Source organism: Eulemur rufifrons, chromosome 7 (genome assembly GCF_041146395.1).
Source record: "Eulemur rufifrons isolate Redbay chromosome 7, OSU_ERuf_1, whole genome shotgun sequence".
NCBI classification, from domain to species: Eukaryota; Metazoa; Chordata; class Mammalia; order Primates; family Lemuridae; genus Eulemur; species Eulemur rufifrons.
The window spans coordinates 152,962,482-152,984,004 of record NC_090989.1 but is presented as its reverse complement, the minus strand read 5'-3'; the positions used below and the strand labels follow the sequence as shown (position 1 = coordinate 152,984,004).

At 39.5% G+C, this 21,523-nt stretch overlaps 1 protein-coding gene across 1 annotated transcript in view; it reads left to right on the top strand.

Moving 5' to 3' along the window:
• SMARCC1 (SWI/SNF related BAF chromatin remodeling complex subunit C1) overlaps nucleotides 1-21,523 on the top strand; it is a 150,929-nt gene that overhangs the window by 11,351 nt on the left and 118,055 nt on the right. The window contains exons 3-7 of the mRNA XM_069475630.1: nucleotides 7,780-7,865; nucleotides 8,776-8,857; nucleotides 10,341-10,433; nucleotides 15,670-15,739; nucleotides 19,510-19,579. Of these exons, the coding sequence (XP_069331731.1) occupies nucleotides 7,780-7,865; nucleotides 8,776-8,857; nucleotides 10,341-10,433; nucleotides 15,670-15,739; nucleotides 19,510-19,579 (401 nt within the window). The remainder of the gene's footprint in view (nucleotides 1-7,779; nucleotides 7,866-8,775; nucleotides 8,858-10,340; nucleotides 10,434-15,669; nucleotides 15,740-19,509; nucleotides 19,580-21,523) is intronic.

The window sequence follows — 21,523 nt, the reverse complement described above, 5'->3', positions numbered from 1 at the left end:
AAGAAATTATATGGACAACTAAAAATATATAGAAAAAATTAGCCGGGCATGGTGGCGGATGCCTGTAGTCTCAGCTACTTGGGAGGCTGAGGCAGGAGGATTGCTTGAGCCCAGGAGTTTGAGGTTGCTGTGAGCTAGGCTGACGCCATGGTACTCTAGCCTGGGCAACAGAGTGAGACTCTGTCTCAAAAAAAAAAAAAGTAGTAGTATGTAGTACAGACAGTCTCTTACAGATGTTGGGAAAGCAATGTGCATTCAGTACAGACCATATGTCAAATACTCATATAATTACTTTGTTTTTCACTTTTTGTGTAATATTCAATAAATTACATAAGATATTCAATATTTTATTGTAAAACAGGCTTTGTGTTAGGTGATTTTACCCAACAGTAGGCTAATGTAAGTGTTCTGAGCAAGTTAAGATAGGATAGGCTAGTTATGTTCAATAGATCAGATACATTCAGTGCATTTTAGACAATATTTTCCATTTACAATAGGTTTATCAAGATAATACCCAATCATAAATTGAGGTGATCTTACAGACATGAAAAATAGGTTGCTGGCTTTTTCTACTTCACTGAAAAATTTTCTGATAAATGTAGAAAGATAGATACATTATTAACATAATTTCATTTCTTTTCTTTTTTTTTTTTTTTTCCCACAATTACTTTTTAACAGATAATTTCTTTCTATTTTTATTAGAGACGGGGTCTTGCTCTTGCTCAGGCTGGTCTCGAACTCCTGACTTCGAGCAATCCACCCGCCTCGGCCTCCCAGAGTGCTAGGATTACAGGCGTGAGCCACTGCGCCCGGCCTCCCCTCCCCTCCCCTCCCCTCCCCTCCCCTCCCCTCCCCTCTCTCTTCTCTTCTCTTTTCTTTTCTTTTCTTTGAGGTGGGAGTCTCACTCTGTTGTTGCCCAGATTGAGTCTTAAACTTCTGGTCTCAAGCGATCCTCCTTCCTCAGCTTTTTTTTTTTTTTTTTTTTTTTTTGAGGGAGGATCTTGCTCACTTGCCCAGGCTAGAGTGCAGTGGTATCACAGTTCACTACAACCTCAAATTCCCAGACTCGAGTGATCCTTCTGCCTCAGCCCCCCAAGTAGCTGGGACTGCAGGTGTGCGGCACCATGACCAGCGTAGAGACGAGGTCTTATTATATTGCCCAGGCTGGTCTTGAATTCCTGGCCTCAGACAATTGTCCTGCCTCAGCCTTCCAAAGTTCTGGGATTACAGGCTTGAGCCACCACCCCTGACCTGTTTCAGTCTTTCTTTAAACATTTACTAGTTTGCCATCACCTCCAGCTCTTCAGGAAGGCCCTGAAGAGCTGTGTCTTCTGTTTCTCCTCAATTCATGTCTGAGAACCAGTGTACGTTGTGTAAACAATAGTGATTGAACTTGAGGACCAACAAAACGTTTCAGTGCCCCCCTAATTGAAGCCATGTTTTATCAGTTGAACATTGATAGGACTTGCTTTACCTTCTTTGGTCTGACTCACTGGAAGTGTTTTAGATGTATTTATTGATTGATGTCTCTTTGCTGTCATGCTAGTATTAATAACTGTCTCAAAGGCAGGAAGTGTGGAAAGCTATTAATGAAATAGCCTAGAGAACTGAACCATATTTACTTTGTGAAATTGAACTTTTCTTAATGTGTCTACAAAAATGTAAAGTGCAATACTGACTTATTTTAAAGCAGCTATTAGAACTTACTGAAATAATTACTACTCTTCAAAAGGAGAAATATTGAGATGATACACCCATTTTAAGGGGACTATTCAAAGTTTTTGAATTTTATTTTCAAATTGTCATGGGAACTTATGTCAGACTTTTATGTGCATCTTTGGTAGAATACATATAAATAGTTTAAGAGTAAAATATGTTGTTAAAGCCAGTTCTAACAAATGAGGTTGTGTGACTCAAGTGGGTAGTATTATTTTGAGACATTTTAGATGAGTCACAGTCCATGGGCTATCTCTCTCTGACACTTTGGAATTTCTCCCCAGTAAGTGTGACTGACTTCATGCCAGGGATTCTCATGAACTGAGTCTAGTATCATGGAAAGAGTGGGAGCTGGAGGACTGTCAGTTCGACGGTCTGTTTTCCTCATTTGATTAAAAGAACCATTTGGAAAATAAAGTTAATAAGAAGGGGCTCACAGTTGTCAGAAAAGGAGTTGGACCTGATTGTTGGTTTTATCATTGTTCCCTGGGGATTAGTTGCAGCAGCTGAGAAGAGGGAGGGGAGGAGTAAATGGAGAGGTCTATGAGGAATCTGTTGTCTTCAAGTTTCACTTTGAACAATTTTTCCTCCTAGCCTTCTGTTTGAGCTTTCTGTTCCTGAAAGGGTTCTGTGGCAAAGAAGCATTAGAAAACTGTCAAATTTGATGAATATCATGATCTCTCCAGTTCTGAATATTTTATGATATGTATCTGAAAATGATACTGTTTCATCAAAATGATGCTAATTCTGGGACTCTTTGGAATGGGTGAGGGAGAAAGCAAAGATTAGCATATGGGTCTGGGAAGCAAGAACAAAAGGACTTACAGAGAAGAATGACCAGTCTTAGTCACCACAGAGGTTAATATTGCACTTTTTTGAAATCATTTGAGAAGTTGTCAGCATCTTGGTATTCAGTCTAGCAGGGAGGGGATAGCTGTAGAGATTTAAGATTGAGACATGGATGGCCTTAGAACAAGGGCATTCTCATCAAATACGAGGATCAAATTTAGGAAAATTGATACAGTATCATTATTTACCATAAGTCTGCCTTCACATTTCAGCAGTTGTTTCAAAAATGTCTTTTATAAGATTTAAACCAAGGTTAGACATTTTATTTAGTTATGTTTCTCTTTAGTCTTTTTTGTAGAGACAGAGTCTTCCTATGTTGCCCAGGCTAGTCTCAAACTTCTAGCCTCTAGCAATCTTCCTGCCTTGGCCTCACACAATGCTAGGATTATAGGCGGGAGCAACCGGACCTGGCCTCAAATATTTCTCTTTTTTAATGTCTTTAATCGTTTTATATATGACTAATTTTCCAAGCCTTTTTTTTCTGTCGTCTGAACATTTCAGGATTCTAACCTCGTTTTGTCTGTTGATGTTCACTTAATAGTCTTGTTTCTTTGTGTATTTGAATTTTGGGAATTCAGTTTGTTTCTTTGTGTGTTTGAAATTTGGTAATCTAGGGCAGGGCACAGTGGCTCACGCCTCTAATCCTAGCACTCTGGGAGGCCGAGGCGGGAGGATCACTTGCTCAGGTGCTCAGGACCAGGCTGAGCAAGAGTGAGACTCCATCTCTACTAAAATAGAAAAAATTAGCCAGGCGGAGTGGTGCACACCTGTAGTCCCAGCTACTCGGGAGGCTAAGGCAGGAGGATTGCTTGAGCCCAGGAGTTGGAGGTTGCAGTGAGCTGTGATGGTGCCACTGCACTCTAGTCTGGGCAACAGGAGACCTTGCCTCAAAAAAAAAAAGGAAAAAGAATAGAAAAGAAAGAAATTTGATGATCCTGTTGACCTGGACTGATAGCGTTTTAAGGCACCTAAGTGGACCTGTCAAATTTAGGACCACATCTTTTGTTAATTTGGCAAGGTGTTCCTAGACTAAGTGGTTAGTGTTAAGTTCCAAACCCAGATTATCTTGAGATGGAAACTTTTCTTCTTTCTTAGTTATTGAAGGGCAGATATTTTTTTCTAGCTCATCTTTTCCGTAATGGTGTTGCCTATTGAGACTCCTGGCTTTATGTGTGTATTTAGTGGGTGATTGTTTTAGTTTTAGTGCCCTTCCTTGCTTTGGTTCAAGTTCTTATTTCCTGTCGTTGAATAGACAGTAAGATTCTCACCTTTATGTTATCAAAGTTGACATTAATGGTCTATCTTTTTTTTTTTTTTTTTGAGACAGAGTCTCACTTTGTTGCCCGGGCTAGAGTGAGTACCGTGGCGTCAGCCTAGCTCACAGCAACCTCAAACTCCTGGGCTTAAGCGATCCTACTGCCTCAGCCTCCCGAGTGGCTGGACTACAGACATGCACCACCATGCCCGGCTAATTTTTTCTCTATATATTTTTAGTTGGCCATATAATTTCTTTCTATTTTTAGTAGAGATGGGGTCTCGCTTTTGCTCAGGCTGGTCTCGAACTCCTGACCTCGAGCGATCCACCCGCCTCGGCCTCCCAGAGTGCTAGGATTACAGGCGTGAGCCACCACGCCCGGCCTACATTAATGGTCTATCTAGTCCCCTCCTTGTCCTGCCCATGACCCTAGAGCTAGGGTTGCAGTTTTTATCTGAGAAGATTACTGCCTTGACTTTTAGTTGTTTCTAACCCCCACCCCTTTGATTTTTGCTCCTGAGGATTTGCTTTCTTTCTAGGAAGTCATCTGCTCATTTAAAATATTTTTATTACATTTATCTGACATTTCTTTGTGTTTGTAGTGGTAGGGTTTTATGGTCATTTAGTCTGCCATGTTGTTGGAGTCAGGAACACTTTTCTCATATGTAAAATTGGGATTAAAAAGAGTCAACTTTATAGGATTGTTGTGAGGAGTAAATGAGATAATGTATGAAGAGGGCCTTATGGAAAGTTCTCAGTAATTGATAGCAATGCTAATACTTTTTGTTCTCTCCCAAAATATGACTATTACAGCAGTGATTACCTAGGATTAGAGGTGCTACTTATAAGACTAACTCCAAAGCAGGTAAAATATATAAATAAATTTATGGAATATTTGATTTTCATCTTTGTGAGGCAAAAGGGTTTGGAGAGTGGGGCACAGTGGCTCATCCCTGTAATCTCAGCGCTTTGGTAGTTGAGGTAGGAGGATTGCTTGAGGCCAGGAGTTCGAGACCAGCCTGGGCAACATAGTGAGACCTCTTGTCTACAAAAAATTTAGAAAAATTAGCCAGGCATGGTGGGGTGCCCTTATAGTTCCAGTTACTGAGGGAGGCTGAGGCAAGAGACTTGCTTGAGGCTAGGAGTTGGAGGCTACTACGAACTATGATCACGCAAGTGTACCGTAGCTTGAGTGACAGCAAAAGGGTTCTGGAATCTAGGTGTGATGTGTTTTTTCCCTCAAACATATTCACGGTGTGAAGATGACTTTGAGATTTCCTGTGAATGTCTTGGTTTTTTTGACATATTCATTCTCTGATTTTGTATTTAGTTTTTCGCATCCATTTTCTGGCATAGTCATTTATTGATCAGTAGACTTAAATCTGGCAGTGAAAATGCATATACCCATAAATATACACACACCATCCTTTTCCTTTTCACCAACTGTTAGCACTACCTTGTCTTTAACGAATAAGTCAAAAGAATAAAGAAATAAGAACACCATGGCGCACATTTAAAGCACTATTGTAGTAGATTTATCTTTTCTGTGTTTCAGCCTAGCAGAATTTTAGGTAGTTATAAATAGATAGGGTGAGGCCATTTATATGTACCCAGAATAAGATTAGATTAAATTTCCAATTTAGTTAGCCAAGGATAGACCAGTTTATTAAAAGCAATTGGGTCACACAGCTGGGAGTTGAAGCAGCTTGTTAGAACTGACCCTGGCCTGCAGAGTCTCTCATTGAAGCATGCAGCTATTGAGATACTTACGTAAGGCAGCAGCTTGCTGGCTTTGGAAAGCTCAATTTTTGCTACTCTATTACTGCTTTATTGTTTAGGTTTAACAGTACTAATCAAGAAGAATTTACTCTAACATTCTACTTTTATTTAGGTAACATGAGCTCTTGTATTTGAACCATACGAACTGTGAGTTAGGGCAGGGCCTCTTTAGCATAGGGGTGCCTGGGGTAGGTTTTGAATGGGGTGTAACCAGCACAGTTGTTCCTGAGAAGTCTCTCGTCTCTGTCTCTAGCTTTCCATTCCCTAGCTCTGGTCTATTTTTTTATCTGGATAATTCTCATACTGGTACTTGTTATGGGAACTATAATCCCAAATCCATTTCCGAGCAAGCTGTTAAGCTTTTTTTTTTTTGACACAGGGTCTTGTTCTGTCACCCAGGCTGGAGTGCACTGATACTATCATAGTTCACTGGAACCTTGAACTCCTGGGGTCCCAAATAACTAGGTCTGTGTGCACAGCTGACTTCTAAAAAAATTTTTTGTAGAGATGGAGTCCTGCTGTGTTGCCCAGGGTGATCTTGAACTCCTGGCCTCAAACGATTCTCCCATGTCGGCCTCCCAAAGCACTGGGATTACAGGCCTGAGCCACAGTGATTGACCACAGTTCATCTTATTTAGCGTATTTGATGATCAGTTTATATTAAGTTTTATTTCCATATCATGGAAGTCATTCAGCATTTGATTTAATTTGACCTGTATTGTTATAATCCATAAAACACAAATCTTTTTTAAATTGTGGTACACCAGCCGGGCGCGGTGGCTCACGCCTGTAATCCTAGCACTCTGGAAAGCCGAGGCAGGTGGATTGTTTGAGCTCAGGAGTTCGAGACCAGCCTGAGCAAGAGCAAGACCCCGTCTCTACTAAAAACAGAAAGAAATTATATGGACAACTAAAACTATATATATAAAAAATTAGCCGGGCGTGGTGACACATATCTATAGTCCCAGCTGCTTGGGAGGCTGAGGCAGTAGGATTGCTTGAGCCCAGGAGTTTGAGGTTGCTGTGAGCTAGGCTGACACCATGGCACTCTAGCCTGGACAACAGAGTGAGACTGTGTCTCTAAATAATAAATAGTGGTACAGATTTAGCTATAAATTAAATATAGTTATGCCATGTTTTAGTGGTCATTAAAATATTTCAATAACAATATGATCAGTTATAATTTTTTTATAGCTTATAGTTAAGTATCTAAATGGGGAAAAATCTGGTATAGTAATCTATCTTTGTTTCTTTCTTTTCTTTTTTTTTTGCCCAGGCTAGAGTGCCGTGGCGTCAGCCTAGCTCACAGCAACCTCAAACTCCTGGGCTCAAGCAATCCTTCTATGTGGCACCATGCCCGGCTAATTTTTTTTTTCTATATATATTTTTAGCTGTCCAAGTCATTTCTTTCTATTTTTAGTAGAGATGGGGTCTCACTCTTGCTCAGACTGGTCTTGATCTCCTGACCTCGAGCGATCCTCTCGCCTCAGCCTCCCAGAGTGCTAGGATTACAGGCGTGAGCCACTGCGCCTGGCCGCACTAATATTTCTTATTCTACAGGAAATTTCTATTGTTGGAAATTTTGTGTATCTGGAATTTTATAAGCTTTAAAAATCAGGTTTTAAATTTATCAGTGGAATTTGTAGATCATTCTTTTATCAATTAGTGTATACTTTTGAGTCATTTTGGTTTATCTTTTGTAAAATCTTGCTGTTCTCAGACTATTTACTAAAGAGTAATAGTTAGTGGGATTTAAAAGGAAATCTTTAAGCCACTCAGGAGGGTTGAGGTGGAAGATAGCTTGAGTCCAGGAGTTAGAGATCAGCCTGGGCAACATAGCAAGACCTGGTCTTCCAAAAAAATGAAAAAATACTTAGCTGACTCAGGAGGCTGAGGTGAGAGGATCGTTTGAGCCTGTGGGTTCGAGACAGCAGTGAGGTATGATCATGCCACTGCACTCCAGCCTACGTGACAGAGTGAGACCCTCGTCTCCTTTAAAAAAAAAATTTTTTTTAAATCCACTTGTACAATTTCTTTATACCTCAGTTTATTTGAGAAAGTATTTAAGGAGGCTACTAAATTAGTAGTTTATGTCTTTGAGTTCATAAAACTTAGAATTCAGACATGAGTAACTTTGTGAAAACCTGTATTTTTCTCATGTGTAATTTGTATCATTTCAGGCAAAATGTTTCATGGATTTCAAAGCTGGAGGCACCTTGTGTCACATTCTTGGGGCTGCTTACAAGTATAAAAATGAACAGGGATGGTAAGTTTTTGTATTCATTTGCACGATTTGACGTGATGTTGATTTAATTTTAAATCTTGTTCTTTTGTATGGTATTAGAGAATTCTGTAAGGCCATTATGATTTAAGCATAAAGTAGGTTGTGTTTTATCAGCAGCAATTTACTTTGTTCTGACATCATAAAAAATGTCAAAATATTGTATTTATTAGGCAGATTATTTCTTTTTCTTTTCTTTCTTTCTTTTTTTTTTTTTTTTGAGACAGAGTCTCGCTTTGTTGCCTGGGCTAGAGTGAGTGCTGTGGCGTCAGCCTAGCTCACAGCAACCTCAAACTCCTGGGCTCAAGCGATCCTACTGCCTCAGCCTCCCGAGTAGGTGGGACTACAGGCATGCGCCACCATGTCCGGCTAATTTTTTTTCTATATATTTTTAGCTGTCCAAGTCATTTCTTTCTATTTTTAGTAGAGACGGGGTCTCGCTCTTGCTCAGGCTGGTCTCGAACTCCTGGCCTCAAGTGATCCTCCTGCCTTGGCCTCCCAGAGTGCTAGGATTACAGGCATAAGCCACTGTACCTAGCCTGATTTTTAAACATATGTAGACAAAATTTCCATATACTTGTAGTATGGTAGTTCCCTGCCTGTGGGTCTGTGAACTACTTTTATAGAAGAAAGTATCTTAGATTTAAGAAAAATTGGGTACTTCCTGGAATTAGTACTTCATTTTGATTGTAGTGGATCTTAATGTTATCTCTTTTATACAGGTGTTGACACCGTGCATTGTTGTATTACTGAGAGAATACCCTCACACAGTTTGTAGGGGAGCTATTTTCATTTCCAAATCATTCTAACTCATTTGCATTGAACTCTGAAAGTAAGCTTTTACTTGTATTTAAGGTGGGAGACAAGTTAACTAGTGATTTTTTTTTTCATTTAGGCGGAGATTCGACCTACAGAATCCATCCCGAATGGATCGTAACGTTGAAATGTTTATGAACATTGAAAAAACATTGGTACAGGTAACTTGGAAACTTAGGTTATTAAAACCTTTTTCTCTAGTATATTTTCAGTTCTAAGATTGGATTTATTGGATTGTCAGAAGGAGAAAGGAAGAAAAATGTTCTGAAATCTATATTATTTTTTATAAGCATTTGGAGATTAGAGCTATGACTAATCTTGTCATTTTAAGACTACTGATTTTAAATTACTGGTAAAATAATTTCTGATAATTTTCTTTATTAATTTCACCTAATCCATCATTTGAATCACCCTCACTTTATATAAACACTCTTCCATCCTATTGGCCACTAGATTATATAGTCATTTTCTTTGGGTTTGTTCCATGGTTGTGCCGTAGATATAGATCTTATTTCCCTAACTAGATTATAATGTGGAAGAGAGAATGTTTAATTTTCTTCTTAATGTTTCCTAGTATTTTTATCGGTTGGTAATTTATAGTGATCACTGAATTAACCTTGTTAGAGCCGGTAAAAATTCACCTAGGTATTATCATTAGCTTAATGTGTGAATGTGGTTTGTCCCACAGACTCTTAGCTAGGGAAATAATTTAATATGTTTTGTTTGTTGGTTGAGTTTTGGTCATGGTTTGGGGAATTAATATACATGTTTTGGTCCTAGTTCGTGGAGAGGCCACTGCGTTGGTGCTCTGGGACTTGGACCCTAGGGAAAAAAAAAAATTAAAAAAAAAAAATATATACATGTTTTGTCACTACTGGTGTGGTTTTTTTTGTTTGCTTGCTTGTTTGTTTGTTTTTTGAGATAGGGTCTTGCTTTGTTGCCTGGGCTAGAGTGCAGTGAAATCATCATAGCTCACTGCAACCTCATACTCCTGGGCTAGAGATCCTCCTGCCTCAGCCTCTCGAGTAGCCTGGGACCATAGGCATGTGCCACCACACCTCGATAATTGTATTTAATTTAATTTATTTATCGTTTTTGAGACAGGGTCTCACTCTTGTCACCCTTGTTGCCTAGGCTGGTCTTCACCTCCTGGCCTCAAGTAATCCTCCCACCTCACCCTCCCAAAAGTACTAAGATTACAGGTACCAGCCACTGTGCCTGGCCTCATTGCTCTTTATAAAATTAGAGGTGAAAAAAGAGTTATTATTCTTCCCAAACAAAAGATGTAGCCAAAAACACTACATCAGACTGTTAAGATAAATTCAGGTAAAATTGGCTAGGAGGATTAATTTGGCAATATGGTATTGTACCTTACTGAAAAAGCTGCTGAATTTAAGTCATGATTTTCAACATTTTTGGTCCAGGTGTAACCAGTTGCAGGAAAGGGATCTGAGGATGGTTTTAGTGGCATGCTGAACACCTAAAGTTTATCTTGAGATAGATTTACATTCTTCGTGACAGTGCTTCTTCCTCTTTTAAGAAGAATGGCTTTGTGTGCCAACTTTTGTCATTAGGGTAAGACGTAAATAATGTGACATTATTTCAAAATCAAGAGAATTTCAAAGTCTGTTTTTTCTTCTTCAGAACAACTGTCTGTCCAGACCGAACATCTACCTCATTCCAGACATTGATCTGAAATTGGCTAGCAAATTGAAAGATATCATCAAACGGCATCAGGTAATAGAGACGACCACTTCAGAAATGTGTAGTAGTAAGCCTGTAATAAATATTAACCATAATATCTTTGGATTTCAGTATGTAACTGCATTAAAAGAAAATTTTCTCTCTTAAAGTAGCAGGTATTTTTCTGTCTGCTCACCTCCAATTTTTAGCCTGGAGTAACATTTACTAAATTCGTTGGTATGAAGTTGGCATAGTTTTATTGTGATGTACACTTATATAGAGTTAAGGAGACCAGGGTATTCTGCATCACAGAAGTCTACATCACAGAGATGCCAAAGTGAGAGAGTTGGTGACACAATTTTTGGTAGGAAGAGATCAAATACTACTTTTAACTAATGCTGTTCCCTCTCCAATTATATTTGTTCTATTTACATATGGTTTTTAAAAAAATAATTGAAAAAATATGCCTTCCTCATAACCTTACCTGTGTTATTCATATGTACTAATGCTGACTTTTTAAAATTTATTTAATTATTTTTGAGACGTGGTCTTGGTCTGTCACTCAGGGTGGAGTGCAGTAGCATAATAATAGCTCACTCCAGCCTTGAACTTTTGGGCTCTAACGATCCTCCAGCCTTAGGCTCCTGAGTAGCTAGAACTATAGGCATGTGCCACCACACCCGGCTGATTTTTCTATTTTTTGTAGAGATGAGGTCTTGCTTTATTGCCCAGGCTGGTCTTGAACTCCTGGCCTCAAGGGATCCTGCCACCTCTGCCTCCCAAAGTGCTGGTGTTACAGGCCTGAGCCACTGCTTTCAATCTCTTCTGCCATCTTAATCTCCTTCCTCTTATTTCACCTGTGGCTAAGACTTTGGGTATTTAGTATATGGAGGTTTATGATTACATGTGGCTAAACTTTACTCAAACCCATGACATACCTAGCTAAGGAGACCCAGGTAGGAGGTAATTCTGAAACCTCATTTGTGTGATAGTTTTAGCAATCCTTAGGATTAGTTGAAAAGTCTTATGAAATATCTTTTTTTCTGCCGCAAAAAGAGATTACCAGTTGAATTATGTTTTAGCATTTAGTAAATTATTTTGCTTGTTCTGAAAGTGACTGTTTCTAATACTCTCTACAATTGTAGATTTAGTAGTGTTTTACTTACATATGACATCCCTGCCTAAGTGAAAGGTAATTTAATTATGCTGTTAGATCAGGTTATCTGAAATCCATTTTCTTTTTTACAAGTTTTATAACTTTGAATATATCACTTAACCTTCTTTTCTCCCTTGGAGCACCTATTTATTGGAGTGACTGTCAAATGTACCTTAATTACATGTGCAACGTTAAGAGGGCAGAAATGCAATAAATCACCACTCTCCTTTCAAGCCGAAATTAGCTACTCTAATTGCAATCAAATCGTGTTGGAAAGAGTTCATTTATTTTCCTACAGGTTTTTCCTGAATATTTAGCTATCTTTTTTTTTTTTTTAATTTTTTTTTTTTTCTTTCTGAGACAGTATCCCTGTATTGCCCAAACTGGAATGCAACGACATGATCAAAGGACACTATAATAGCAAACTCCTGGGCTCAAGCAGTTGGCCTTCCTCAGCCTCCCAAGTAGCTAGGATTATAGACATGTGTCACTATGCCTGGCTAATTTTTATATGAATAATTTTTTGTAGAGAAGAAGTCTCACTATATTGCCCATGCTGTTCTCAAAATACCTGTCCTCAAGCAATCCTCTTGCCTTGGCCTCCTAAAGTTCTGGGATTATTGGTGTAAGCCACCACATGCAGTCCTTAGCCGTCATATTTTGTGCCTTTAGTGATTGTTTCTTAGGGATATGTTCCACAGGGATACAAGGGTCTCACTGGTTTCATGGAATCTTAGGAAAGAGACCTTAAGAGGTAATAATATAGTGCCATAATTGGGTACTGATTATCAGGCCTTTACTTAAGCATTTTAAATACATTAACAGCTCACAGTGAGCACTTACAGTGTTGCTATCACTATTCTTAGTTTATTGCATTTTAATATTTCATTAAATATGAAATGTCTGATTTTGAACCAGAAGTGTAGTTTGTTATATCTTAAACAAGAAGCAGTACAATTAAGCAAAATATGTGCCTAAATTATCTACCTAGTTTTGCCATCTTCATGGTAGCTTGTTTATGCCAGCACCGAAGAAGCCTAGGGAGCAAGTTGCAATGAAATCACAAAAAGCATTTTCCACAGCTTGTTGAGAATTGAACTTTTTTCCTTGCAAGAAGTGGTAGTCAGTTGGTGCAAGGTCTAGTTAATATGGTCAATGACAGAGAGTTTCCAAGTCCAGGCTCTGTAGTTTGATCAGCATTGTCTTTTGTGACATATGGTCTTGCAAGAGGATTGGCCGGTGTCTATTGACTAATCTCAGCTTCTTAATCATAAGCATCCTCATCATTTCATCCAATTGGTTGCAGTAGACATTCACCATAATCGACTGACCAGGTGTCATGAAGCTGTAGTGGATAATACCAGTGCTGGACGACCAAACAGACACCATTAGCTTTTTCTGATGAGTATTTGGTTTTGGACTGTGTTTCGGGCTTCATCTTTATCCAGCCATTGTGCTGAATGCTTGCGATTATCAAAAAATCCATTTTCATCCCATGTAATAATACGGTGTAGAAATGGTTCACCTTTATGTCATGACAGCAAGGAAAGGCAGGCTTCCAGGCGATTTCTCTTTCGATGCTCATTTAATTCATGGGGTACACATATATCCAGCTTCTTTACCTTGCCCATTTGTTTCAAATGGCCTAGTATTACTGGAATAGTAATGGCAAACCTTGCAGCTAATCACATGTTTGAGATGGATTCGCTTCCACTACAGCTTTCAACTCATCATTATCCATCTTGGTCTCAGGTCACTCACATAGCTCATTTTCTAGATTAAAATCACCACAGCGGAACTTCTCAAACCATTGACGTACTATGTGTTCATTAACCATGAAGTGCAAACACTTCATTAACATTTTGAGCTCTCTGCACTGCACTGGTTCCATGATGGAACCTCATATTCAGCAATAACATGAATTTTTGACTTATCCATGGTTTCACAAAAATGGCTGTAAAATTTTTTTGGAAAGATAATCACAAGCCAAAACATGCATTTGGAAGAATGAAGATTTATCTTCACGATAAAAACAAAACAAAAAAATAGTAAATGTGAAAGTGAAATGTCAGAGATACTAGTTGTCAAACCTAGTACTTAAGGAAATTGGACATTTCATACTTAATAACCTAATATTAACCCAGTCCTACAAAATTCTTATGATAGAGGCATTACGTTATTATTCCATTTCATGGAAGTCACCGAAGCGTAAAAAAAACTTGTCCCATATTATGCAAGTAGTAAATTACACAGCTGAGGTTCACACTGAGGCTTGTCTGATGGACTCCAGAGGCCAAAGTCCTAGACACTGTGCTATTCTGTTTTCTCACACTCCCTGGATGTTGATACCTCTCTGCATCCTGTTCAAAGGCTATTCAGAAATGTGCTTAGCTGGGCTTGGTGGCTCCTGCCTGTAATCCTAGCACTTTGGCAGGCTGAGGAAGGAGGCTTGAGGCCTGGAGTTTGAGACCAGCCTGGGCAACAGAGGAAGACCTCATCTCTAAAAAAACAGAAAAATTAGCCAGGTGTTTTGGCACCCACCTGTAGTCCCAGCAGCTCAGGAGACTGAGGCAGGAGGATCACTTGAGCCCAGGAGTTTGGGGTTGCAGTGAGCTATCATGACTCTACTGCACTGTAGCCTGTGCAACACAGTGAGACCTTGTCTTTAAAGAAAACCAAAAAACAAAAATATTCTTGAACAGTTCTAGTAAATGAGAGTTCTTACCTTATGAGGCAGCTAACTCATCTTTTTTCAGCTCTAAATTTTTAAATTCTAGAATGTTTCCTAGGTAGCACATTATGTTTTTCTGAATGTAATAATCAGTAAATACACAGGCATACCTGTTTTATTGTACTTTGCTTCATTGACATTTGTAGATGCTGTGTTAAAAAAAACCCCAATAAATTGAAGGTTTATGAAATCCCTATGTTGAGCAAATCTATTGGCATATTTTCCCCAACAGCACGTACTCACGTTATGCCTTTTTGTCATGTTTTGGTAATTCTCTTAATATTTCAGACCTTTTCATTATTATATCTGTATGGTGACCTATGATCAGTGATCTTTGATGTTACTGTTGTATTTGTTTTGGGTTACCACAGACCATGCCCATAGAACATGGTGAACTTAATAAATGTTGTGTATGTTTTTACTGCTTTTCTGACTGTTCCACTGCCTGGCCATTCTCCTGTCTCTCTCTACTTCCTCTGGCCTCTCTGTATTTCCTCAGATACAAAAATATTGAGGCCAGGTGTGGTGGCTCACGCCTGTAATCCTAGCACTCTGGGAGGCTGAGATGGGAGGATCACTTGAGGTCAGGAGTTCGAGACGAGCCTGAGGAGGAGTGAGACCACGTTTCTACTAAAAAGAGAGAGAGAGAAAAAATAAATTAGCCAGGCAACTAAAATAGAAAAAACTAGCTGGGCATGGTGGCATGTGCCAATATTCCTAGCTATTTGGGAGTCTGAGGCAGGAGGATCGCTTGAGCCCAGGAGTTTGAGGTTGCTGTGAGCTAGGCTGATGTCAGGCCATTCTAGCCTGGGCAACAGAGCGATACTCTGTCTCCAAAAAAACAAAACAAAACAAAAACACATGAATATTGAATTAGGCCAGTTAATAACCCTACAATAGCCTGTGAGGTTTCCAGTGAAAGGAAGAGTCGTACATCTTTTACTTTAAAGCAAAAGGTAGAAATAGTTAAGCTTAATGAGAAGGCATGTCAAAAGCCAAGATAGGCTGAAAGTTTGGTCTATTCCAGTTAGCCAAGTTGTGAATGCAGAGGAAAAGTTCCTGAAGAAAATTGAGTGCTAATTTGGTGACTTTGGAGTTATTTTAAGAATTATATTGAAGTACTCATATTATTGATACAGATACCCAGACAGGGGTTCATAGAGAATTAGCTAAAAGTTACATAAATAAGTTTTCTATGCAGCAGTATAAACTGTGTGTAGACCTTTGTTTTTGGTATTTTCTTAGTAATCACTATTCCTTTACACTACAAAAAATGACCATTATAGTTTTATAATGTAAGTAAAACAGTGCCTTTAATATGTCTTATGGAATTTGTATTTGGCATCTCATAGTTTGTGTGCTGTATGCTTTGTTTTAATGTAATTTGTTTATTTGCTTTCCAGGGGACATTTACTGATGAGAAGTCAAAAGCTTCCCACCATATTTATCCTTATTCTTCCTCACAAGAGGATGGTAAGTTAGTTTTTAGTTATGAACTGATAAAGTAATATGTCATATCATAGGGGTTTTACCAAGGTTTCTTTTTTTTTTTTTTTATACCAATTTTTTGGGTTTTTGTTTTGTTTTGGTTTTTTGTTTGTTTTTTTAAGAGACAGTGTCTTTCTCTGTGGCCCAGGCTAGAATGTAGTGGCTCACTCATAGCTCACCATAACCTCAAACTCCCGACCTCAAGTTATCCTCTCAACTTGGCCTTCCAAAGTACTGGGATTACAGGTGTGAGTCTGGCCTTTTACTAGCTTTTTCAAAGAGACTCAAGTATTAAATAAATTACACAGGTTATTTAAATATATATGTATTTTAATGAAGAATTATACCTCCTCCACTTTTCTTTTTGCTTAATTGGGCTAAGCAACCTAATTTTGTGCTACCTTTCTAACCTTTAGACTTCTATTTCTTTTTTTTTCTTCTTTCCCATTTTATTAAATTCTTTAACACAAGGTACTTTGTTAGTATGGACTTTTATTTCTTTGGTAGTCATTCAGTTGTTAAGACTAGGCATGCCTTATGTATTAACCTTGTTAATGTTTACTATGTTTCTTGTGTTATGAAAATTAAGAGTCACTACAACATGGATGAATATCTTTTAGGGAGAAAACAACTTACTGGCTGTCTAAACAGGGCCTGACAGCAGTTTACTAGCTTGGTTAATTTATGTGGTTTGATTTTGGATCTTCAGCTCTGCTGTTGTGAAAGTTAATTTTGTCATTTGCCAGAGTTCATCAGACACATAGAAACTGAGTTGGGCTAACAATTCTTTCAAAGGACTGAATGGAAAAGCATAATATAAATTAACAAATTTAGAATGAGAAAAGATCTTCTATAGGGATGCAACAATTAAATCTTCTGATAAACACAACCTATCCCTGCAGGATATCTACATGATAAGCCAAATTATATCAAATTTGAGTGGCTCATTACCTCCTACTGATTATTTTGTCCTGACTAGCAATGCATAGTTATGGTAGAAATCAGTATCAAAAGAAAAGGCAAGGCCGAGCGTGGTGGCTCACGCCTGTAATCCTAGCACTCTGGGAGGCTGAGGCGGAAGGATTGCTTTGGGTCAGGAGTTTGAGACTAGCCTGAGCAAGAACGAGACCCTGTCTCTACTAAAAATTAAAAGAAATTAGCCAGACAACTACAGAAAATAGAAAAAATTAGCCGGGCATGGTGGCACACACCTGTAGTCTCAGCTACTCGGGAGGCTGAGGCAGGAGGATTGCTTGAGCCCAGGAGTTTGAGGTTGCTGTGAGATAGGGTGATGCCACGGCACTCTAGCCAGGGCAACAGAGCAAGACTCTGTCTCAAAAAAAACAAAAACAAACAAACAAACAAAAGAAACTAGACAGTCCCAGCCAGGCGCAGCAACTCAGGCCTGTAATCGTAGCACTTTGGGAGGCTGAGATCAGAGGATTGGTTGAGCCCAGGAGTTCAAGGCCAGCCTGGGCAACATAAGAGCCTATTTTTAGAAAAAATTAGAAAATTAATCTGGTGGGGTGCGCCTAAAATCCCTGCTCTCAGCAGGCTGAGGTGAGAGGATCCCTTGAGCTCAGGAGTTTGAGGTGGCAGTGAGCTATGATTATGTCAGTGCACTCCAGCCTGAGTTACAGAGAAAGACCCTTTTTCCACAAAAAAAAGAAAAGAAAAAGATATTCCCTATGTTTTCTAAATACATTGCTAAATAATCCATGGGTCAAAACTCTGTTAAGAAATAGAAAATAAGAACAAATAAAACCTAACGAAAAAAATTAAGAAAAGAGCAAATGTTAATGAAGTAGAAAATAGAGAGGCTGAGCATGGTGGCTCACATTTTTAATTCTAGCAATTTGGGAGGTCAAAGGCGGGAAGACTGCTTGAGCACTGGAGTTCCAGACCCCATCTCTATAAAAAATAGAAAAATTTGCTCCACGTGGTGGCACGCACCTGTATTCCCAACTACTCAGGAGGATGGCTTAAGCCCAGGAGTTCAAGGCTGCAGTGAGCTATGGTCATGCCACTCCACTCCATCCTGGGTTACAGAGCAAGACCTTGTGGTTTGTGTATACTTGTGCATGCACACACTCAATAGAATGCTCAGCAGTGTAAGAAATGGTTCTTAAAAAAGACTAGTAAGGTTATTAAAGCTTGGTGCAGTGGCGTGTGCCTGTATTCCCACTTTGGAGGCTGAGTTGGGAGGATTGCCTGAAGCCAGGACTTTGAGATTGTAGTGGTGTGTGATGAATGTACCTGGGAATAGCCACTGCACCCAGCTTGGGGAATGCAGCGAGATCCTATCTCTTTAAAGAAAAAAAAGAGAGAGAAAGGTTAATTAGAAGAAGAGTAAAACAGCCTAAACGTAACTCAGCCTCCAGAGTAGCTGGGACCATAGGAGTGAACATCTATACCTGGCTATTTCTTTTTTTATTTTTTGTGAAGACAGGGTGTTGCTCTATTGCTTAGGCTGTGTTTTGTTTTGTTTTGTTTTACCACTATTACACATCAGTGACGTAGACTGGTCTTGAATCCCTGTACTCAAGCAGTCCTCCTGCCTTGACCCCCCAAAGTGCCAGGAATTATAGGTGTGAGCCATCACACTTAGCCTTATTTTTTTTTATTGGTATATAATTGTACCTGTTTTGAGGGGGTGGGTACGTGTGATATTTTGATTCATGTGTAGTGATTAAATGAGGGTTTTGGGAATTATCCATCACCTGAAACACTTTATTTTGGAAACGTTTTAATTTTTCTTTTCTAGCTATTTTAAATTATATAATAAATTATTGTTATTATATTAACTGTATATTCTTACTATCTGTATTCTTGTTGCTCTGACATTTTGAGGCCTGTGGAGATATTTCCCTTTTGAGGGTTAGCTAATTCCTAACGATAATAACTTACCCAGGAGTACATCTTTCATAATTATACCAAGCACTTTGAATATGTAACCTCAACCATCTTTTTGTCTGACTCTCGTACACCAAACTAATATTTCCACTTTCCTGAGTCATCCCAGGGACAGATACCAGGGAATTAGATACAACCTCTGTGCCCCAGTGCCCCTCGGAATTATTCAATGTAGCCCATCCTGTACTGTTACTCTGCCCTATGTTGCCTTTCCTGTGGGAACCCCAGTAAATGCTTTGGCCTAACTTTTTCCTTATTCCTGTCTTCTGCCTCCTGGCTATTCTGATGCTTCTCCTGTCGCCCTGCATGGTGTGTTTTTCCTGCTCTTGGGAAATAAAAGTAATAATAAATTCTTCTGTCAATGAGATTGGCCTTTCTCTGTTGTCACTCAGTCACACCTCTGTAAATTAAATTCTAGGTATAAATTTAGTACCTGTAGGAAGAATGTAAGTTTACATCCCTTATACCGTTAGTTATTTCTGGTGTTGGGAAATTTACCAGTCAGTGCCCAAATCTTTTTCTGTCAACGTCAGCTGTAATTAAGATGGATATCTTTTTTTCTTTCCCTCATGAAGATGAACAGTCTGGCCAGATAAGGTGGCTCATGCCTGTAATCCTAGCACTTTGGGAGGCTGAGGTGGGAGGATCATTTGAGGCCTGTGTTCAAGACCAGACTGAGCAACATAGTGAGACCCCGTTTAAAAAAAGCCAGAAAAATTAGCTGGGCATGGTGGTGCACGACTGTCTGTATATGTGTAATATATGTATATTTTGTAATATATCTATATAAATATATTTATAAATTAGTTTGACTAAAGTTGTTTTTCCTTTTTCCTTTTCAGAAGAATGGTTGAGACCAGTGATGAGAAAAGACAAGCAGGTGTTAGTGCACTGGGGCTTTTACCCTGACAGGTAATATAGATACATTATAAGATCTGATATAATGATTTTTGTCAAAGCATGTCTTGCTTATTTACATATAGTTTTTTTATTTTTTTATTTTTTTTTTTTTTGAGACAGAGTCTCACTCTGTTGCCCGGGCTAGAGTGAGTGCCGTGGCGTCAGTCTGGCTCACAGCAACCTCAAACTCCTGGGCTTAAGCGATGCTACTGCCTCAGCCTCCCGAGTAGCTGGGACTACAGGCATGCGCCACCATGCCCGGCTAATTTTTTGTATATATATATTTTAGTTGTCCATATAATTTCTTTCTATTTTTAGTAGAGACGGGGTCTCACTCTTGCTCAGGCTGGTCTCGAACTCCTGACCTCGAGCGATCCACCCGCCTCGGCCTCCCAGAGTGCTAGGATTACAGGCGTGAGCCACCGCGCCCGGCCTACATATAGTTTTATTTTCTGAGTAGCGATAACTTTGTTGATTTATTTAGTCATTGTTCTTTATTGAGTTTTTTCTTTGTTTTTTTTAGTGATGAGGTCTCTGTTCTGCTCAGACAGAAGAGCAGTGGTGTGATCATAACTCACTGCAGCCTTGAACTCCTGGGCTAAAGTGATCTTCCTCCTGCCTCAGTCTCCTGAGTAGTTGGGACTACAGGCACATGCCACCATGCCTGGCTAATTTAAAAACATTTTTTTTTGGAGACAGAGCCTCGCTCTGTTGCCTGGGCTAGAGTGCCGTGGTGTCAGCCTAGCTCACAGCAACCTCAAACTCCTGGGCTTAAGCAATCCTTCTGCCTCAGCCTCCCAAGTAGCTGGGACTACAGGCATGCGCCACCATGCCTGGCTAATTTTTTTTTCCCCTATATATATTTTTTAGCTGTCCACATCATTTCTATTTTTAGTAGAGATGGGGTCTCACCCTTGCTCAGGCTGGTGTCGAACTCCTGAGCTCAAGCAATCCTCCCGCCTCGGCCTCCCAGAGTGTTAGGATTACAGGTGTGAGCCACTGCACCTGGCCAAATGTTTTTTTTTTTTTTTTTGATTAGGACAGGGTCTCAAGATGTTGCCCAGTAGTCCCACCTCAGCCTCCTAAAATGCTAGGATTGTAGGCGTGAGCCAGCATGCCCAGCCTATATTGTCTTTTTATACAGATTGTGTTAATTACAACTACATTAAGTCAGCTTTGTAATCAGCCTCTTCTGAATCATAATTGACAACTTTAAATTGAACTAACTCAAGTGATTCTGCTGCCTCCGCCTCCTGAATAGCTGAGACTACAGGTGTTCACCACTGTGCTCAGCTTATTTATTTATTTTTGAAACAGAGTCTTTCTCTGTTCCTCAGGCTAGAGTGCAGTGGCATCATCATAGCTCACTGCAACCTTGAACTGGGCTCAAGTGATTCTCCTACCTCAGCCTCTAGAGTAGCTAGGACTGTAGGCATGTGCCGTCACAGCTGGCTAATTTTTAAATTTTTTTTATAGAGATGAGGCCTCAGTATGTTGCTCAGGCTGCCAGATTACTTTTCTTTTTTTTTTTTTTCTTCTCTTTTTTTTTGAGACAGAGTCTTGCTTTGTTGCCCGGGCTAGAGTGAGTGCTGTGGCGTCAGCCTAGCTCACAGCATCCTCTGGCTCCTGGGCTTAAGCAATCCTCCTGCCTCAGCCTCCCGAGTAGCTGGGACTACAGGCATGCGCCACCATGCCCGGCTAATTTTTTTTTCTATATATATTTTAGTTGGCCAGATAATTTCTTTCTATTTTTAGTAGAGACGGGGTCTCGCTCTTGCTCAGGCTGGTCTCGAACTCCTGACCTTGAGCGATCCACCCGCCTCAGCCTCCCAGAGTGCTAGGATTATAGGCGTGAGCCACCGCGCCCAGCCAAGGTTACTTTTTAAATAACAACACTTGAGTAAGTGCTTTCTATATGTAAAGCACTCTGGTCTTAAGTCTTCAAGTCCGTAACCT